The sequence below is a fragment of the Hemibagrus wyckioides genome, linkage group LG09 (assembly GCF_019097595.1).
Source record: "Hemibagrus wyckioides isolate EC202008001 linkage group LG09, SWU_Hwy_1.0, whole genome shotgun sequence".
In the NCBI taxonomy this organism is placed as follows: Eukaryota; Metazoa; Chordata; class Actinopteri; order Siluriformes; family Bagridae; genus Hemibagrus; species Hemibagrus wyckioides.
In genome coordinates this window covers 19,188,689-19,207,759 of record NC_080718.1, presented here as the reverse complement: position 1 = coordinate 19,207,759, position 19,071 = coordinate 19,188,689, and the positions used below count along the sequence as shown (strand labels likewise).

At 35.7% G+C, this 19,071-nt stretch overlaps 1 protein-coding gene across 2 annotated transcripts; it reads left to right on the top strand.

The window, feature by feature from the left end:
* The first annotated feature begins 273 nt into the window (after window positions 1-273).
* LOC131359515 (otoferlin) lies at window positions 274-18,762 on the top strand. 2 transcript variants are annotated; one of them, XM_058399446.1, is made up of 42 exons: window positions 274-415; window positions 2,106-2,175; window positions 2,367-2,484; window positions 2,589-2,643; window positions 2,886-3,017; window positions 3,188-3,250; window positions 3,340-3,424; window positions 3,569-3,728; window positions 3,819-4,005; window positions 4,093-4,279; window positions 4,379-4,602; window positions 5,025-5,133; window positions 5,225-5,402; window positions 5,484-5,604; window positions 5,692-5,792; window positions 6,099-6,189; window positions 6,298-6,414; window positions 6,496-6,648; window positions 6,773-6,962; window positions 7,239-7,363; window positions 7,456-7,590; window positions 7,675-7,836; window positions 7,935-8,054; window positions 8,152-8,313; window positions 8,686-8,848; window positions 9,132-9,202; window positions 9,317-9,346; window positions 9,539-9,670; window positions 9,798-9,867; window positions 10,278-10,402; window positions 10,562-10,696; window positions 10,786-10,917; window positions 11,007-11,134; window positions 11,263-11,433; window positions 11,585-11,745; window positions 13,212-13,354; window positions 13,511-13,599; window positions 13,718-13,816; window positions 13,910-14,151; window positions 14,277-14,455; window positions 14,595-14,695; window positions 18,528-18,762. In XM_058399446.1, the coding sequence occupies exons 2-42, from the start codon at window positions 2,133-2,135 to the stop codon at window positions 18,706-18,708; spliced, it is 5,370 nt and encodes a 1,789-aa protein (XP_058255429.1). In that variant the 5' UTR covers window positions 274-415; window positions 2,106-2,132; the 3' UTR covers window positions 18,709-18,762. The 2 variants fall into 2 exon arrangements, with proteins under 2 accessions (XP_058255429.1, XP_058255427.1); XM_058399444.1 differs by lacking the exon at window positions 18,528-18,762 and adding an exon at window positions 15,781-16,882.
* Window positions 18,763-19,071: the final 309 nt, after the last annotated feature.

Below are 19,071 nucleotides of genomic sequence, written 5' to 3'. Positions count from 1 at the left end.
TTGAAAACGTCCATTTAAATTCATTTTAAATTTTACACTTACAATTAGAATGAACTGAAACTGTAAATAGTAAAATGTGTTTGAAATTTTGTTCTGTGTTATGTTACATTTTTTAGCATACCTAGTCATTGGTAACCCAGAGTGATGACTCTCAATAGGAGCTAGTTCTAGTTACTAGTGTCTCAGGTTCAGCTCTCATACACTATTAATTGGTGTATCACATCTCTCTTGCCCAACTCCAGCCTTGAACCAAACCAAACTCTTTTGGCTTACTTTGCTTTTGGGGCCTTTCTGTTTCTGTCAAGTGATTGTCGGTTTTGACTATGTAAAACAACTTGTTTGGAGCCACATTAAACACTGGAGTTTCTTCTGCATGCAGAAGCTCTGAAGAACTGAAGATCTGGTCTATTTTATGGTATGTAAACTTTTAAAAACTGTACTATTTTTTTGCATAAAGCTCTGCAAGTCATATCACACTGTTTACCTTTGTTCTAATCCTAATCTCTTGCCAAGTCTGTATGTACCAGAGTCTTTAAAGTGGGACATTACACAGACAGGGCAGGTTGTCGTTGCAACATCGTAAAATAGTTACATGTGAAATCAACATATCTCTGTTTAGCCCTGTATTTATATATATATATATATATATATATATATATATATATATATATATATATATATATATATATATATATATATATATATACATATGTAATTCATATTAAACCATCTTTATTTTTTTAACCAGCTTTTGAGATTATATCACAGTCTCTCAAAGTTTACCATTGAATTTGACCTTTATATGTGTAAATTAGAAGTGCTAACAGATTGCTCTGTATTTATAATCCTGAGGAAAGACATAATCACCTTTGTTTATGTAGATACAGAACAACTACAAATGAACTTTTATGACAATTGGCAGTTATATTAGATAGCTGTGTCTGGGATTTGTTTTCCATTAAAATTGCAAAATGCTTCTGCCAAAGTTTACATAAAAGTTTCTTTGTTTGTTTGTTTTTTCCATTTTAATTGCTTTGCTTGGTCTACCTCATTTTTAGTTACTGACTGATTGATGTAATTGTAATTGATGCCATTTAGCTATAGTCATTTGATGTAGACCAATGTACTATTAATTAATGTAATAATCTATATTATTACAATGTCAGGCTTTGAAATGCATCCCCACCTTGCTGATGGAATTAGGTCATCCATTTTAAATATTAATACCCTCCTTGAGGCCAAATTATCACAAGATAACCTTACTAGGTTTGCTGTGCAACAATACCTGAGATGGCTGGGTGGAAAACTAAGTGTAAATTAAATATGGAATAAAAAGCTAAAGTACAGTTCGTGCTCTACACATGTATTGATTAATGTTAATGTGTAAACAAGTGAGGACATTGTAAAATGTATTTTTTTTACATATTCAGGTAAATAACATAGTAACCAATTACAAGATTGTGTGCACATTTCATGCACTGTTTTAGAAACTAAACTCTTAGATCCTTAAAAGTTAGAGAAACCTTTTTAAGGGTTCTTTAAGGGTTCTTTGGGTAGTTAATGGTTCTTAGCTTTTGAAAATGATCTTCCTCCCAGGAAATCCAGTCTAAAAGGATCTTTTTTATTGTTCTACACAGAACAATAAAACTTACAGTAAGACCTAAAAGATCTGCTAACTTTATTCAAATGCATTCATATGTATGTTCAAAGGGCAACATGATTACTAACATCACCAGGGTCCTGGGTTTGACCATAACCTTGGATTACTGTCTGTGCTGAGTTCTCTTCATGTTAACATGAGTTTTCTACAGGTTTTTGGTTTCCTTTTACTGTCCATAAATACACAGTTGTATTGTTTATTGTAGATAGGATGAAGGTGTGTGAATGGCCTGTGAGGGATTGGTGTCTCATCTGCCATGAATTCTTTTGCCTTGTGCCCAGTGTTTCTGAACCCATGACAGTCCTAACCAGGATAATGTGGTTACTGAAGATGAATAAATAAAATAAATGATCTTCATTGTACATTGTGTACTTTATCATAGTATATTGACAATAAGGAGTAATTAATGGTGCAACTTTCACATTTCTCCTTTTCTGGCTTACAGAAGTGAAAAATAACATATTTCTCAAACATGAAGCGTGGAAAGTCCCGTGGCTCTAAGGATGATGGGAAAGGTAGGAGCTATATTGTTCCATTTAAATTCATTCCATCAGTCATTATAGATTTCTTCTTTTGTCTTGTTTTACTTCACATTACAAATGCCAGTGTAACCTTGCAAGTAAACCAAATGCAGTAAACTAAAAATATTAATGTTAAAAAAAAGGGATTATTACTATAACTCTTCACTGTCTGCTGGTATTCTCAGATGAGCCAGCCATCCTGGAGACAGAAGACCTGGACAGAAGGTTTGGCAGAGGACCAGACCCTGACACCATTTCACTGGCCTCTGTCACTGCTGTAACAACTAATGTATCTAACAAAAGGTGAGGATGCATCTAAACACAAAATGTTATACATTTCATGGTGAAGTGTACGCACTTGATGGTGTAAGCATATATTATATTTTACATTTTTTATTTTACTTCAGATCAAAACCTGATATCAAAATTGAACCAAGCTGTGGAAGACTGATGGATTTCCAAGTATGTTAAATAACAAACATATCTATCAATATTTCTGTTCCCAATTACATCATTTAATTTTACAATTAAATTATTTAATTATTTAATTACAAAATAAATGTGTAAACAAATGTCAACGGAAGTTGAACTTTACTACATCTTCTGAATTATTTTAAAATTGAACTGTAGGACTCCCTGAATCCTAAATCCTTAATCCTTACAATCATGTATGGAAGTTTCACCTTTACAATAATGCACCTTAGGTCAGCATTACAGTTATTGAGGCGCGACAGCTAGTGGGCTTGAACATGGATCCAGTGGTCTGTGTTGAAATTGGTGATGAGAAAAAGTACACTTCAATGAAGGAGTCAACTAACTGCCCTTACTACAATGAGGTAATGTTCTACATACCATACAGCATTTAAGGGTATATATATATATATATATATATATATATATATATATATATATATATATATATATATATATACATATATATTAATATACTGAATATGTGTATATTTCGATATTTTTGCAAAATTTTTGCAATTCTCACATTTTTTAGTACTTCGTCTTCGAGTTCCATGTTCCTCCTGATGTCATGTTTGACAAAATCCTGAGGGTGTCAGTAAGTTCTCTTTTACTCAAGAAAGTGTTTAACCTTTTTTCACACATAGAAATATAGCCTTTCTTCACCATGACATAAATTTTTTATAGGTTATCCACTCTAAAAATCTTCTGCGTAGTGGAACAGTGGTTGGTGCCTTCAAGATGGATGTGGGGACGGTTTATTCACAGCCTGGTAACAAGCAAATGCCTCTTCTCTTCTGCCTACATTGAATATTTTAGTCTACAGTGAGAGTAAAAGCATTTCTTATAGTGTACTTCTGCAGCTGAACAATCTTTGCAAGAGAACAAAGTTAATAAAAAGCTTCCTCTCTCACAGACCACCAGTTCTACCACAAATGGGCCATTTTATGTGATCCGGATGACATCACTGCAGGGTGTAAAGGCTATGTTAAATGTGATATTGCTGTGGTTACAAAAGGTGACAACATCAAAACTCCACACAAGGCCAATGAAACTGACGAGGATGACATTGAGGGGTACAAGAAAAATCTACATTGTTATACAAAAACTGCCTACATTAGTGAAAAACAAACTGACATTTAACTTATATGTAATCCATTCTGTAGAAATCTTCTGTTGCCAGAAGGTGTTCCGGCTGACCGTCAGTGGGCTCGATTCTATGTAAAAATCTACAGAGCTGAAGGTTTACCTAAGATGAACACCAGCATTATGGCAAATGTGAAAAAGGCATTTATCGGTGAGAATAAAGACCTAGTGGACCCATATGTTCAGGTGCAGTTTGCTGGTCAAAGGGTGAGTTTTTTTTATCTAGTTAACACTCATTTGTCTACACTTACAAGTATGACATTTTAAATATGGCCTCTCTTTTGTGATGTGTAGGGGAAAACCGCTATCCAGAAAAGCTGCTATGAACCAATCTGGAATGAGCAGATCATATTTACAGAACAGTTTCCACCACTGTGTAAACGCATGAAGGTTCAAATCCGTGATGCAGACAAAGTGAATGATGTGGCTATTGGAACACATTTCATTGACCTACGAAAAATCTCAAATGATGGAGATAAAGGTGAATATTACAGGTCATGTTTTGTTGCTATATTCTGATATTGTGTTCTTTTATTTAATGGGTTCAAATTTATGGGATCATCCTTTGATTTCTTACCAGGCTTTCTCCCAACTCTGGGGCCGGCCTGGGTGAACATGTATGGTTCACCGCGGAGCTACACCCTCATGGATGAGTATCAGGATCTGAATGAGGGACTGGGAGAGGGAGTTTCATTTCGGGCCCGTCTGCTGATCAGCATGGCTGTGGAGATTCTGGACACGTCCTCTCCAGAGATAATGTGCTCTCCTGAGGTCCAATTGGAAGGAATACCCAACATTTCAGAGGTAACTGATTCAAAGATTGGAAAGAACATTACTGGGCATTTCTTTTGTTAATTAGTATTGTACATTATTCATTTAGAACATCTTTGTTACTAAGACAATATCCACCATAGTAGGATAGAGACACTTTGCTTGCCTTGCTTAACTCATTGAAAATGTGCTTTTCAGAAAATTGCTAGTAAAATTTGCTTAATTTTATTAAAACATTTGTTTCCAAATGGTATTGTAAATGTAATTCTGTTCAAAGCCTACATATGAATGTATTTTTTCATAAGGTTGGGTATGGCATATTCAAATTGTATCTAGTTAAGTGTGTACTTTTATTATGTGCTCAGTTTTATAATAGTATAGAATGAATATTGGAAGTTTAAAAATACCAAAAGACCAGGTATATTTATGTGTTTCGTCTGTGTCCCTAAATCTAGAATGCCACTGGAAAAATCGATGAATTTTTCTTGTTTGGAGCATTTCTAGAAGCAACAATGGTTGACAGAAAGATTGGTGACAAGCCCATTAACTTTGAAGTTACAATAGGTAAAGGAAAAAACACCATTTGCCATCTTATATTTATGCAAAACTAATGATAAAATGTCCTAAAGTTAATACACTGTCTACTTTATACTAGGAAATTATGGCAGTGATGTCGATACGCCAACCAAACCAAGGTCAAAGAGGTCAAAGAAAGGAGATGGTGATGAAGAGTCTGAACTCATCCAAGCCTCCAGTGATGAAGAGGTGGCTGACGATGGAGAACTGGCATCAGTGTCCACCACTCCACCAATGAAACCAGTCATCACTGACAGGTATGTGAACATCTCTATCGAAGTACATCACACTACACTGACTGTTATTGTTTCTATTCATTCTCTGCATTCATTCCACAGGAACTACTTTCACCTTCCATATTTTGAGAGAAAGCCCTGTATTTATATTAAGAGCTGGTGGCAAGACCAGAGAAGAAGATTATACAATGCCAACATAATAGACCACATTGCAGATAAGTTGGTAGGTCATATGAATGACATTTTTAAATATTGTATCACTATTCATGATTAGAGGTCTAAAACTGATTCTGTTATTATTACCTAAAAGGAAGAAGGACTGAATGATGTTCAGGAGATCATTAAAACGGAGAAGGCTTTTCCTGAGCGCAGGCTCAGAGGAGTTCTAGAAGAACTGAGTAATAGCTGCAGGTTTGAAAAAAATCTCCTCACACAAACACTCTAGGGCTGGATTTCCCAAATCTGGTCCCGGATGGCTGGAGTAGAAAACAGTCTGGATATTTCCCTCCACAAAGAACTGATTTAATGCAATATTTAAATATCAGGCTTAGAATGTATATTAGAGCACCGAAATCAGCTAATTGTACCAGCCATCCCTGACCACTATTTGGTACCCCTGATTTAACAGAACATACAGAATACTCAAAACATAATTTTCTCATCATTACATGGTGTTAAATTGAGAAACTAAAATAACTTTTAAAATAACTCTTTTAGCAAATTTCTTGAACTGGCAAACAAGGACCAAAACCAGACAGGGATCACAAAGTTGGACCGAGAAAGGCTGAAATTATGCATGTGGGAGCTGGTATGTTACTCAAAGGACCCACAAAATGTCAAATATGGTTAATATTTAATTTTTGTATGTTGTGATTTTTTAGTTTTTCTTTACTAAACTGTTGAATTATATCTTTAGGAAACTATGGCACAACAAGCAAAGGCAATGCGATCTCAAGTGAAAAAGAAAACTGTCAAGGATAAAGTCAAATTGGCACAAAACTTTCTCCAGAAACTGAGATTCTTGTCTGATGAGGTAATACAGACAAATTATGAATGTTATTTGATAGTCTTTAAGAGGAAAACAATACAATATATTAAATCATTTTTATTCCAGCCTCAACACAGTGTTCCAGATGTTTACATATGGATGGTCAGCAATGGAAAACGCATTGCATATGCTAGAGTACCCTCCAAAGACCTCCTTTTCTCTAATGTGGAGGAAGAGGTTGGGAAAGACTGTGCAAAAGTCAAGACCATTTTTTTCAAGGTGAGATTAAATTCAGTAAACAATTAATTTCTCGCCTACTAAAGAACTCAGACTTTGAATAAACCATTCTATAGCCCACTATTATAAATATTTATATCTAATAATTCCCTGTCAATTTCTCTAGCTCCCAGGTAAAAAGGGCTTTGGACCAGCAGGCTGGACTGTCCAAGCAAAGACTGAAATTTACCTTTGGCTGGGTTTGAACAAGCAGCGCAAAGACTTCCTGAATGGACTACCAAATGGATTTGAGGAGAACAAGGCTGTTAAAGGCCCAGGAATGCACTCATCACCACCAATCAGCTTGATCTACACCAGTAAACAGAATTTATTTGGTTAACAATATAGATTAAAGTTTAATCAAATGTAACTTTGTGTGTAACTGATATATTCTGAATATATCTTGGCACACAATGTCCTGGGCTGACTCTGGCCTTTGGCTGACTGTGTGATACTATTTGTTTCTGACCTCTTCTTATGACCATGATATACTTTGCTTTGAAATTCCTGTTCTGTTTTGATAAACATGTGCCGAACACAGACACTCGCTGACAATTTCTTCTTCTCTAACTGTTTGAAATTGTTTCTAACAGTGAAGCAAATCTTCCAGCTGAGAGTACACATGTACCAGGCAAGGAGCCTGTTTGCTGCAGATAGCACAGGTCTTTCAGACCCCTTTGCCAGAGTCTTTTTTTCAACACACAGCCAGGTCACAGAGGTAAGACTCTCCTCTTTATAATAACACATTTTTATCTTCAACTTAAATAAGTAATCTATAGAAATTCTATCATGTGAACGATCTTCTCTCAGATTGTGAATGAGACCCTCTGCCCCACATGGGATCAACTTCTAGTATTTGACAATGTTGAATTATATGGTGAGGCTAGTGAGCTGAGGGATGACCCTCCAATTATCGTCATTGAGATCTATGACCAAGACAGTATGGTAAGCAAGGATATGCTTTAGCATTCTGTTAGCATGCTCAAGATCAAGTCAGTGCTGACAAGGTACATTTTGATACATTTGTAGGGTAAAGCTGATTTCATGGGGAGGATATTTGCAAAGCCAATAACTAAGATGTCAGATGAGCATTACGGGCCACCAAGATTCCCTCCTCAGCTAGAGTACTACCAGGTGTACCGTGGAAATTGCACTGCTGGTGAACTTCTTGCAGCTTTTGAACTACTGCAGGTGATAAGACTGTATTGCTATATTGATTTACCTGACAGATTCATAAGATTCTATTACAATACAAATAAAGGTAATTAAAATTTCAACAAATATTTTAGATTGGACCAGGTGGAAAGGCTGATCTCCCGCCCATAGATGGACCCACAGATATGGACCGTGGTCCAATTCTGCCTGTTCCCATTGGCATCAGGCCAGTCCTGAGCAAATACCGTATTGAGGTAACAAGCTCTTTTCTACATGCAAGCAAACGTGATGCTATAAAAACATTATAGTTCAAAGTCAACACACTAATAATACAAATTCTTTTTTCTGCAGATTTTATTCTGGGGCCTGAGGGACCTGAAGAGAGTAAATCTTGCCCAAGTTGACAGACCACGGGTAGACATAGAATGTGCTGGAAAGGGGATACAGTCAGCTCTCATCCCTAACTACAACAAAAATCCCAATTTTAGCACGCTGGTCAAATGGTTTGAAGTGGTAGGTTTCAACTGTCATTCCAAACTGGATCAAACTTTATTAGTTAAAATTTGACTAGTTAAAGGATTTGCTTACATGAGAAGGTACTCCAATCCTGGGGGCTAGACTCCTAAAAAACATTGATGGGTGCTTATTCCCAATGCACCTATCCAACCCATTAGTTCAAGTGTGTAGGATGAAGTGTTTTAGAGGAAGTTGCAGAGCAATGTCTCCAGCACTAGATTTGAGAACCCCTCTCTGTTTCATTCCAATTCATGAAATAACATTTAATATTACCAGAAAAATAACATTAATATGACCATAATAATCCCATAACCAGAAAAATAAGAATATAATTTAGTACTATTTAGTTTATCATTTATTTATTACTAGGACCTGCCAGAGAATGAGCTTCTTCATCCTCCTCTGAATATTCGAGTTGTGGACTGCAGAGCTTTTGGCCGTTATACATTGGTTGGCTCCCACGCAGTCACCACACTGCGCAAATTTATCTACAGACCGCCAGACAAGAGTGTCAACAATTGGTCTGCTATGGGTGGGTATACGATCAACGTTTAATTAAAACTGTATTGTTATTGTCGATTCCTTGACTAAGGAATGAAGGAAAAAAGCCAAGACTATGACATTTGTTCTAGACATAAAAATAATCTCATTATATTAGATGGAAAGCTGGTAAGAAACATTTTCACCTTAATGCCAAGAAATGGCAAAAGATCAACAATTAGCATTCTGTATCACTGAGTATGTTAGAATGCTTGAAAATGCCATATAGATCAAAATAAATACATATATATATATATAATGTTTTTGGCCTGCAGAGGAAATTGTGATCCACACTGAACCTGAACCTGCTGTGAAGAAGATGGAGACAATGGTCAAACTCGACTCAGTATGTACCCCATACATGCATTTCTGCTTGTAATTTCTCCCAAACATGTCTTTTCTGAAAGCAGGAGGATTTTACCTTGCAAAAAATGCAATCAGTTTTGTTTTACCCTAACAGGCATCCGATGCAGTTGTTAAGGTTGATATGGTAAGTATGTATCACTTTATATGTGGTTGGTTTCAGGCCTTGATCAGACAACATGCTTTTCCATAGTGTTCTATAAAGACATCTAGACACTGAAAGAACCTTGAACTTGATTTAAAAGGAAAACTTGGAACTCATATTAATGATATTGCCTTCTTCTAAAATGGAAAGTAAATCGTTTCCTCTTAAATATAGCCTGATGATGACAAGGATGGAAAGGGAAAAAAGAAGAGGAAGAAAGGGGAAGAGCCTGAGGAAGAGCAACTAGATGAGAGTATGTTGGATTGGTGGTCCAAATACTTTGCATCTATTGAAACCCTCATGGAAGTAAGAGACAAATTTAATACTCTCATAAACAAATGATAGATCTACCTAGGATCTTTACTGTCTTGATAAATTGACATGAATTTATGGTTATAATGTTAATATAAGTAACATGTTTCATACTGTGAAGATCCTAAGAGCACAAGAGGCTGAAAAGGCAGAAGCAGAGGACAGAGAGGACATGGATGCAGATGGGGCAGGTAAAGACAGCAATGTGCCTCCTGGCACAGATAGCAAAAAAAATAAACCTGTTCAACACTGAAACCTACAGAGACGTGCGTGCGAAACTATGAAACTTCATCTGCTGTTATGATCCTATATGAATTAGCATGAACAGCTAAAATGTTGTTTCTTTATTATTTTAACGTTAATTTTAACATCAAATGCACTTTAATTTAAATATAAAACAGGCTTGGCATATAAACTTATAGATCACTGGTTTTACCAGTACTACAAATACAATGTCCAGTTTAGCCTTTTATTGTCAGACATTTGGAATCATGTGCTTGCTAGTAAATTGTTGAGGAAAAATGCTATAGTATTGCATTAAGAATTCATATCTTAAGTGACGTGTCCTCTGGTCTCCTTTCCCTTGCTCATGCATAAACAGATATCAAAACTGAATCGAATGTTAAAGGAAATAAGAAGAAAAAAGGAAAAGCCAAAGATAAGAACAAAGCCGCACCAGGGGAGGGCTCACCTGACAAGAAAAAGCCTAAAATTGAGGAAATGAAGGTAAATGTTGTCATTAGCTTTTATCGTTTAGGTTTGCTTTTTGTTTCTTTTGTTTTTCTTTATAGTAGCAAAATTATTTCCTTGAGAGTTATGAGTAATTTGCTCTCACGGTTATCATGAATAATTGTGGACTGTATATTTGTTTGTTCTTTCCAACAGGTGTTCAACAGAGAGTTAGAGGGTGAATTTGATAGCTTTGAAGACTGGCTGCACACTTTTAACCTTTATCGAGGAAAGAGTGGCGATGATGATGAAACTGTAATGGATGAGGACAGACTTGTTGGCAAATTCAAGGTAAATTCAATCAAACAAATAACAGGAAATTCATTTCTATTAGATCTATGTGTCAGGTGTTTTTTTTTTGTTTTGTATTATTTTTGCAGGGCTCTTTGTGTATGTACAAAGTGTCAGATGAGTTGTACAGAGAAATGGGGATTGATTCCAACATGAGCACTTTTCAGAACATTCCAAACAATGACCCAGTCAATGTTTTAGTTCGGGTCTATGTCATAAGGGTATGTACAGCCAGATATAAGAGTACATATGTATATTAATATATGTCTTATGTTTGTGTAAAGTCCTAACTAAACAAAATTTTTCACAGGCTACTGATCTACACCCTGCAGATATAAATGGGAAAGCAGATCCATACATTGCAATTAAGCTAGGAAAGTCAGAGGTTAAAGACAAAGAAAACTACATCTCTAAACAACTTAATCCTGTCTTTGGAAAGTATGTCTAGTAATGAAGTTAATGTTGATAGAGAATAACCAAACTTCTTTTTTTTTAAAGTGATTTTTATATGTATTTCTGTATTTATGCTAGAATATGCTGTTAACAAAAATCCCTTATCCTTCTAGATCATTTGACATTGAGGCTACATTCCCAATGGATTCCACTCTCACTGTGTCCATCTATGACTGGGATTTGGTTGGCACTGATGACTTGATTGGGGAGACAAAAATTGATTTGGAGAACCGCTATTACAGCAAGCACAGGGCTACATGTGGAATCTCTTCAAGCTATGCAATGTATGTGCTTTTCTGCCAGGAAATATCTGTACAAATGACTTTGCACCCTAGTCTAACATTGTGCATATAATAGGGATAATATTTAGTCGATCATCCAACAAAACTCTACAGTTTTTTGTCTTTATTAATTTTATCCATTTGTGTTTGGCAGCCATGGCTACAATGTTTGGAGAGACCCAATGAAGCCAACACATATTCTAGCAAAACTTTGCAAGGATGGCAAATTAGATTCCCCCCAGTATGGCCCTGGAGGAAGAGTGAAGGTGGCAAACAGAGTTTATACAGGCCCAACTGAAATTGAGGATGAAAATGGTATTCACTCATACAGCTATCTTACCATTTCTTCACCTTACCTCATATACATGTCAGTTCTAATGTACACATTATATAGCTGTGTATCATATTTTGACTACAGTCAGAGGTACAAGTATTTTCCCTCCAACTCTCAACAAGAGTAGCTTGTTGTCTAGCTTCCTTTAAACACAAGGCTTTCCTCCCAAAAATTGTATGCTTCAAAGCATTGCCCTAGAACAAAGTCACCACAGACTCTCATCTCAGTGGCTGAGGGTTATTGTGGTGCCACAAGGGCACAGAGGGTGTGTTGAGCCCTGGTTTTCGATTAGGATATATCAACCAACTGGAACTGAGGGCAGTCTTTGCCAAGCATTGGTCCAGTAAAAGCTACACTTTGGAAGTCAGATGCGTCAATCACCAGGAAAACACAAACACACTGATGGATGGCTCAGCTTTGTACAGAAATTCCTCACTGTAAGACATTTCAAGATGGTTAAACTTAGTAATGAAAGTTCTACTACTACCCTAAAAACTTCAGTAAACACAAAGATATCCCTTGTTTCAACTCACAAGTAGTCAGGACACTGGATCACTTTAAGTTTCATTTTTGAAAAAAATATTGATAAATTAATCAATTAACTTATCAGTAAAATTGTAGTTAAAGAGAATTTTCGGAGAATGGTTAGCTCAATGACAGGAGCTCAAGACAGCACATACACCCAGGAAGGTTGTATCTGCAACCAGAAGTGGTGTCTTAGATATAGGAACAGTGAATGTGACAGCCATTACAAAGCACTACAGCTTCATACCTTGCATCTCACTCAGGCTCAAACATAGTACAACATTTCTGAATTCCAGTGAGTCCTATGGGTTTTTTTTTTTTTGACAAATGCTATCCAGGTGATAATCACAGCCACTGACAGGTAGGGAGATAAAACAGGGCTAGTTACATACATAACTGTGTTTCTATAAACAGGAGTTAACCCTTGAGAGTATCTTGTCGTTTGGGAACCACTGCTGATCCTGCAGAAGCTTGTTGAAATGGTTCTGGGGAAGACGCGACTTTGTGACTTTCTTGGCAGCTTTGCAGTATTCATAGAACATTGTATAACAAGTGTTCTATCTAATTCTGTGTGAACAGTGAACAAATTACCAAAGAATAAATGCATTGCCACAACATTGAATTTGGGATCTTATATTTAGCGATCCAGAAATTACAAGTTGGCAACACATTAACCATATCACTAGTCTTAAATGTAACCAGGTTCAGTCAAGCAGAAGTAATACTTATTTCAACACAAAAGTTGAAAATAAGAACAGATGCTGAAATTTACAAAGTTTGCTCTGCATCCAGTAGCAACGCCCACTTATCAAATTGTGAAATTATGAACTCACAAACCAAGTGTCTTCTTACATTGTAATTGTGTATTTAGGTGACATGAAAACACTCTTTAATGTTGCATAATGAGGATGATTTCTGACAGGGCTCAAGAAGCAGACAGATGAGCACCTTGCTCTAGCAGTTCTTAATCATTGGGAGGACATTCCACGAGTGGGATGCAAACTTGTACCTGAGCATGTAGAAACAAGGCCTCTTCTGAACCCTGATAAACCCGGGATTGAGCAGGTCAGTGGCATAAATCTAATTCAGTGATAATTAATGCCTGAAATTCTAGAACAATGATTCTGTAAATGAATTGCATCAGAGCACTTGGTTGACTTAACCTTATACTTAAGGTTAAGTCTTTCTCCACTATTCTATTTGACTTATTTTCTTGTGTAGGGGAGAATCGAAATGTGGGTGGACTTGTTTCCAAAAGACATGCCTGCACCTGGACCTGCTGTTGATATTTCCCCACGCAAACCAAAGAAGTAGGGTCCTTACATAAACATTAATTTAGGCTCCTGTAATCCATGTTTGAAAGTTATAAATGAATGTCAACTAATATGTGATTGAAGCATGATTTAGGCGTCATTTTCTTATTGGTAGGTTTGAACTAAGGGTAATCGTTTGGAATACAGATGAGGTTGTCCTGGAAGACGATGATATATTCACAGGAGAAAAGTCCAGTGATATTTTTGTGAGAGGGTAAAATGGCTTTGTTTTCAATTATGATCACCATTTAACATGAGCATTTTTGCTGGTTATGTCCATGTGAAGTTCAACTTTTGCGCTTCTCAGATGGCTTAAAGGTCAACAAGAAGACAAGCAAGACACAGATGTCCATTACCACTCACTAACAGGGGAAGGAAACTTCAACTGGCGCTTCATTTACCCCTTTGACTACTTAATGGCTGAAGAGAAAATTGTCATCTCAAAGAAGGAATCCATGTTTTCCTGGGACGAGACTGAGTACAAGATCCCTGCCCGTCTAAATCTGCAAGTTTGGGATGCAGATCACTTTTCTGCAGATGACTTCCTGGGTGAGATATTTAATTGTTTTGCTTATTCACTTTCTGACTAAAACAAGCACATTTAAAGACTCAAGGTTTTCATCATAACTGAATGACAGTTACGTATTTACATGAGTATTTCGGTTCCCATTCAGGTGCAATTGAGCTAGACTTGAACAGATTTCCTCGTGGTGCAAAAACTGCAAAACAGTGTACTCTTGACATGGTTCTTAATGAACAAGATATGCCAATGGTCAACATCTTCAAGCAGAAAAGGATCAAGGGCTGGTGGCCGTTTATAGCCAGGGATGAAAATGATGAGATGGAAATCACGGTACCTAAAGCCAAAACAATAATTCATAAACTATAATTAATAATCATAATAAATAATCACTCAAGAAGTGTAAAAGCACATACTTGATGGCATATTGTTTTCCTCATGAACACTCAGTGACACTTTATCAATCTTTTAGGGGAAAGTAGAGGCAGAGCTCCACCTTATGACAGGTGAAGAAGCTGAAAAAAGTCCCGTTGGTGAAGGACGGAATGAACCAGAGCCTCTAGAGAAACCCAAGTAAGAGCTGATAAAACTGTCACAAATGCATATTTCTGTATCTTTTTCTCTGATTATAGTGAAAAGATTATAGTGAAAGATTTCAATATGTGTTTTTCATGTACAGACGATTTATAAATGTATAAAGGTTTTGATTGTTATAGGAAATATCAAGCCAGTGAATAACATCTCTTAGTGCATCTCAAATGCTTTTTACATTACAAAAAAAAATATTAAAACAATAACAGCATTTTAACTACAAAAACGTCACTGTTCAATGACAGAGAACATTTTCTGAGGTTATGCACAATATATGAAGCCTTATAAAACATTAAGACACAGATGCTGCCTGGATAAAGGCAATGTATACAGGACCTAAAATGTAGGAGGCTGAAGATCTTGTTTTTTTCCACTGATAATCATTTGTGATAAAAAAAAAAAGGCATATAAATGCACAGAAACAATGTTCACAGACACAGACAGTCACATTCCCCTACAAAATATAAAGTATTCGTTTAAAAATAATACATAAAAATAGAAAATGTAATCTTTTTAACACGGGAAACGGATACAAGCAACTTCAGAGACACTGAGTCCGGATTTGTATCAACCTCCTTTATATGGTAAGTAGTGCTTTAAAAATAATGGTTATAGTGCAATACTATAACCATAGTATGAAACTTGATATTTTGCTGATTTTCTGTCCCACAGAAAATAATACGCCATAAATGCTTTGTATATTTTCTGTTACTTTAGTGCAAATGAAAAATCCATTACTAATTTGACAATACCTGCTATCATCAAATATTGCAGTAATCAATTTTATTAGACTTTAAATACATGTAGGTGAGGTTTCTTTTTTTTTTGCACAAATTCCATGCTGTACTATCAAATATTTTTTAAAAATAAATAAATAAATAATGCAAATGCAAATGAATGCAAATAGAGAAAATGACCATACCAAATAGGACCTATATTGCTAAACAGCTGTTGCCATTATACTGCAGAATTTTACTAAAACTTTAGTTTTTACACTGCGTTTCTTTTCTTAAGAATGTTTCTTAAGAGTCCTGAACATTTGCTGACTAATCTTTTTTGTTCTACAGCCGCCCTGACACAACATTCCTGTGGTTCATCAGTCCACTCAAAGCAATCCGATATCTCATCTGCAACAACTACAAATGGCTGATCATCAAAATAGTGGTGGCTTTACTGGTGTTAGCAATGCTGGGCTTATTCCTGTACAGCATGCCTGGGTATATGGTGAAAAAGCTCCTTGGTGCCTAAATGGCAGTTCTGTTATTCAAAACAACTTATTTTACTCGTGCATCATCCTAGATGCAGTAAACTTCCGTCTTTTTGAGTAGTAGTGAAGAGATAAAGAACTCTCTTTAAACACAAAGGTGTTTGCATATTGTTTGATCGAATTTCCACACTTCAGTAATAATTCTCAATAATTCAGTAACAAAATCCTCATGCGATTTAAAACATTTATTACATTTCTGTGATTGCTTTCAAGAGGTTTTCTGTGCTTTAACATTCTTTTGCTAATGTAATGGCATAATTCTTTTATATGTATGTGTATTTGGAGAATTGGTGTCCCCAAGACATGAATCTTTAGTGCAATGTTAGTAAATGTTTTTTGGCAAATGTCTGCAGTGACTATATGTTAAAAGATTTAAGATACAGAGGAAGATTTTAAAGCGACTCACAGAAGGACTTTAAAAGGCTGGTTCCAACCGTTCAGTCTACGCTAACATCATTAATAAAACTTGTTGAGATTTAAAATACATATAATATATTTAAAATGTTAAGGCACATACTATTTAAACTCAACCATATTTTTCCATATTTAATGTGTTTCAATGCTCAAAATTTGGGGCTGTATAGAAAGTGGGTGCAACATACAGGACAGGACTTTAATTAAAATATAAACAAATATAGCTTGTTTTATCATATAATTCGAATATATAATATAAATCGCATCTTAAAACAGTTGCAATAAATCATAGGTTTGCATTATTGCCTAGGCTTTATAGAAGAAATCAAAAATGAGAAGAATTCATGCTTTGTTTTTGCTGGAAACAAACAATTTCAGGTCATCAGTATGACTGCAAGCTATATTGTCTTTGTGGAAAAATAATATATTTCTTAGCTATCGCTGGTTTGCACCACTTGGGTTGATGTTACATGAGGTTTTGTAATGACTCCACATTAGCACTCTATCTTGATTGTTTATAGTTCAATGCAATTTGTATTTCCTCATGTGTAAGGTAATATATCTATGCTTTGTGTGACAAACATAAATAAATAAACTCTACCCATGTAGTTTTTTCTGGACCTTTTCTTTCAAGACCAAACATCTGTCTTCCAGAAATTAGCTCTTATTTTGTATGTTTTCCTTCTACAATGTGAAAATAAGCCACATGTTAACATTTACAGTCTCATCTGCAATCATAGACAGATTTTTGAATCTAGCCAGGCCAGGTCAAGCTTTGCATGTGCTATAAATGGTATGCCCTACAACGTAATGTAATATTAGTTCATATTCTGTGCCTGAACACAGATTAGACATGGAATACTATAACAATGCATAATTCACAACAATGCACAAAACCTGATGATTAGCTTTACTTGCAAACTACCTGCACTGTGTACAAAATGTCAAAGTATCCAAGTGCACTTAACCTGTGTACATAAATGGGACAGGCCCTTAGTAGTCATGTAGTCAAAAATTTCACTCATAGGTTCAATGAAGTATCTATCTATCTATCTATCTATCTATCTATCTATCTATCTATCTATCTATCTATCTATCTGTCTATCTATCTATCTATCTATCTATTTGTCTATTTGTGTGTTGAAAGGAGTCTGGTGTACGTATTGGGCATCACAACTGATGTCAAATACCCTGACATGCATATTTGTGTTATATAAAACACCCACTTACTATGAATAGCCAACATTTTCATCTGAATTTAAACCAACCTATACTCTATTCCAGACCTTCTGGTTATACCTAGGCTGCAAAAGTAGCCATGCCTCAGCTGTGGGCTCAGAATAGGCTATACTGCTTCAGAAGATCAGCAAGATGGGCCATTACTAAACTACTTTGAACTTTAGAAATCATTTAAATAACATTAAAACAGATAGGACTTTGCAGTCAATGCAGAAAATTACAGGCAGACAATTTTGTTTGAGTAAGTCTGGGGTAACATACTCTGACTTGATTTTAGCTGATAACACTGCAGACTGCAGCATGCTGCTACAGACCAATCTAGAGATCCAATATTACAGAAAACTCTCTGCATCATGTAGTGTTTATATACATTTTTATGTTTCCTGAATGCACACTGTTCCACAGAAATGTCCCATGTAACCAAAATAGGCTGAGTTTCAGCTACAACAGGTGGTTACAGTTCCAAATACTGGTGTTTCTATTTTAATAGATTTTTGAAGAAGGTCAGATTCTGCTAAATCTGGTGGAATAAATTAACAGAATTGTGTATCATTAGGGCAGAAGACAAGACTGTGTCTGTGAATATGTTCCACACTAAGACTGTGTACCAGTTACTGCTATTTAAGTATATATTACAAGGAAATGTTTCTGAACAAACTTTGAGTTGGCTTTTCAGAACATATTAACATGCCACTCTTTACATTAAGAAGAGAAGATGTTTATAGCCTGACCATTTGGCTTTTTGTTTGCTATCAGTTTGTAGAGCAGGTATGTGGTTTGGGTCAAAAGATTTCTTGCTAACATGATCGCTGTTTGTTTATTAAATGAGTAGCACTTTAACTCTAACTAATATAACTCTAATATAACACTTATGCTACTCCTTTGTCTCAACAGCCGTCCAGACACTACATTCCTCTGGTTCATTACCCCACTGAAAGCAATCCGCTATTTTATCTGCAATCAGTACAAGTGGCTTGTGATCAAAATTATCCTGGCTCTGCTCCTGCTTGCCATTGTGGCCCTCTTCCTCTACAGTATGCCTGGTTACATGGCCAAGAAACTTCTTGGAGTCTAAGTAAGGAAAATTACAGGTTTTATATCTCATCTCTAAAATCCACCTAGTGAAATGCTGTGCTGAAAATAAGTATTTTGATTTAGTTTTGGGAAAAAAATATATTATATATAAATGTTGCAGTCAATATGTTTTGTGTTTTCTCTATGATTTAAAGTTTGACAATAAAACTTTGCCCTGTCTACATTTATTTTGAGCTGATTCATTTAATTTAGGCACTGGTTGCTAGATTTAACTAATGCATATTACTTAGTTTCCAAAAATGGATGAAACTTCAACTGGTACCTAAACTTTATAGTCAAAAGTAAATGATTATGAAATTTAGCAAGTGTTAACTGCCTTGGTGTATACCCTCACTTAGTCCAC

Excerpts from the sequence above, each read along its gene's own strand:
- LOC131359515 (XM_058399446.1), top strand. The coding sequence starts at position 2,133 with ATGAAGCGTGGAAAGTCCCGTGGCTCTAAGGATGATGGGAAAG. Across the intron at positions 9,203-9,316 it reads CAATGGTCAAACTCGACTCA|GCATCCGATGCAGTTGTTAA; the intron begins GTATGTACCCCA and ends TTACCCTAACAG. Across the intron at positions 10,918-11,006 it reads TTCGGGTCTATGTCATAAGG|GCTACTGATCTACACCCTGC; the intron begins GTATGTACAGCC and ends AATTTTTCACAG.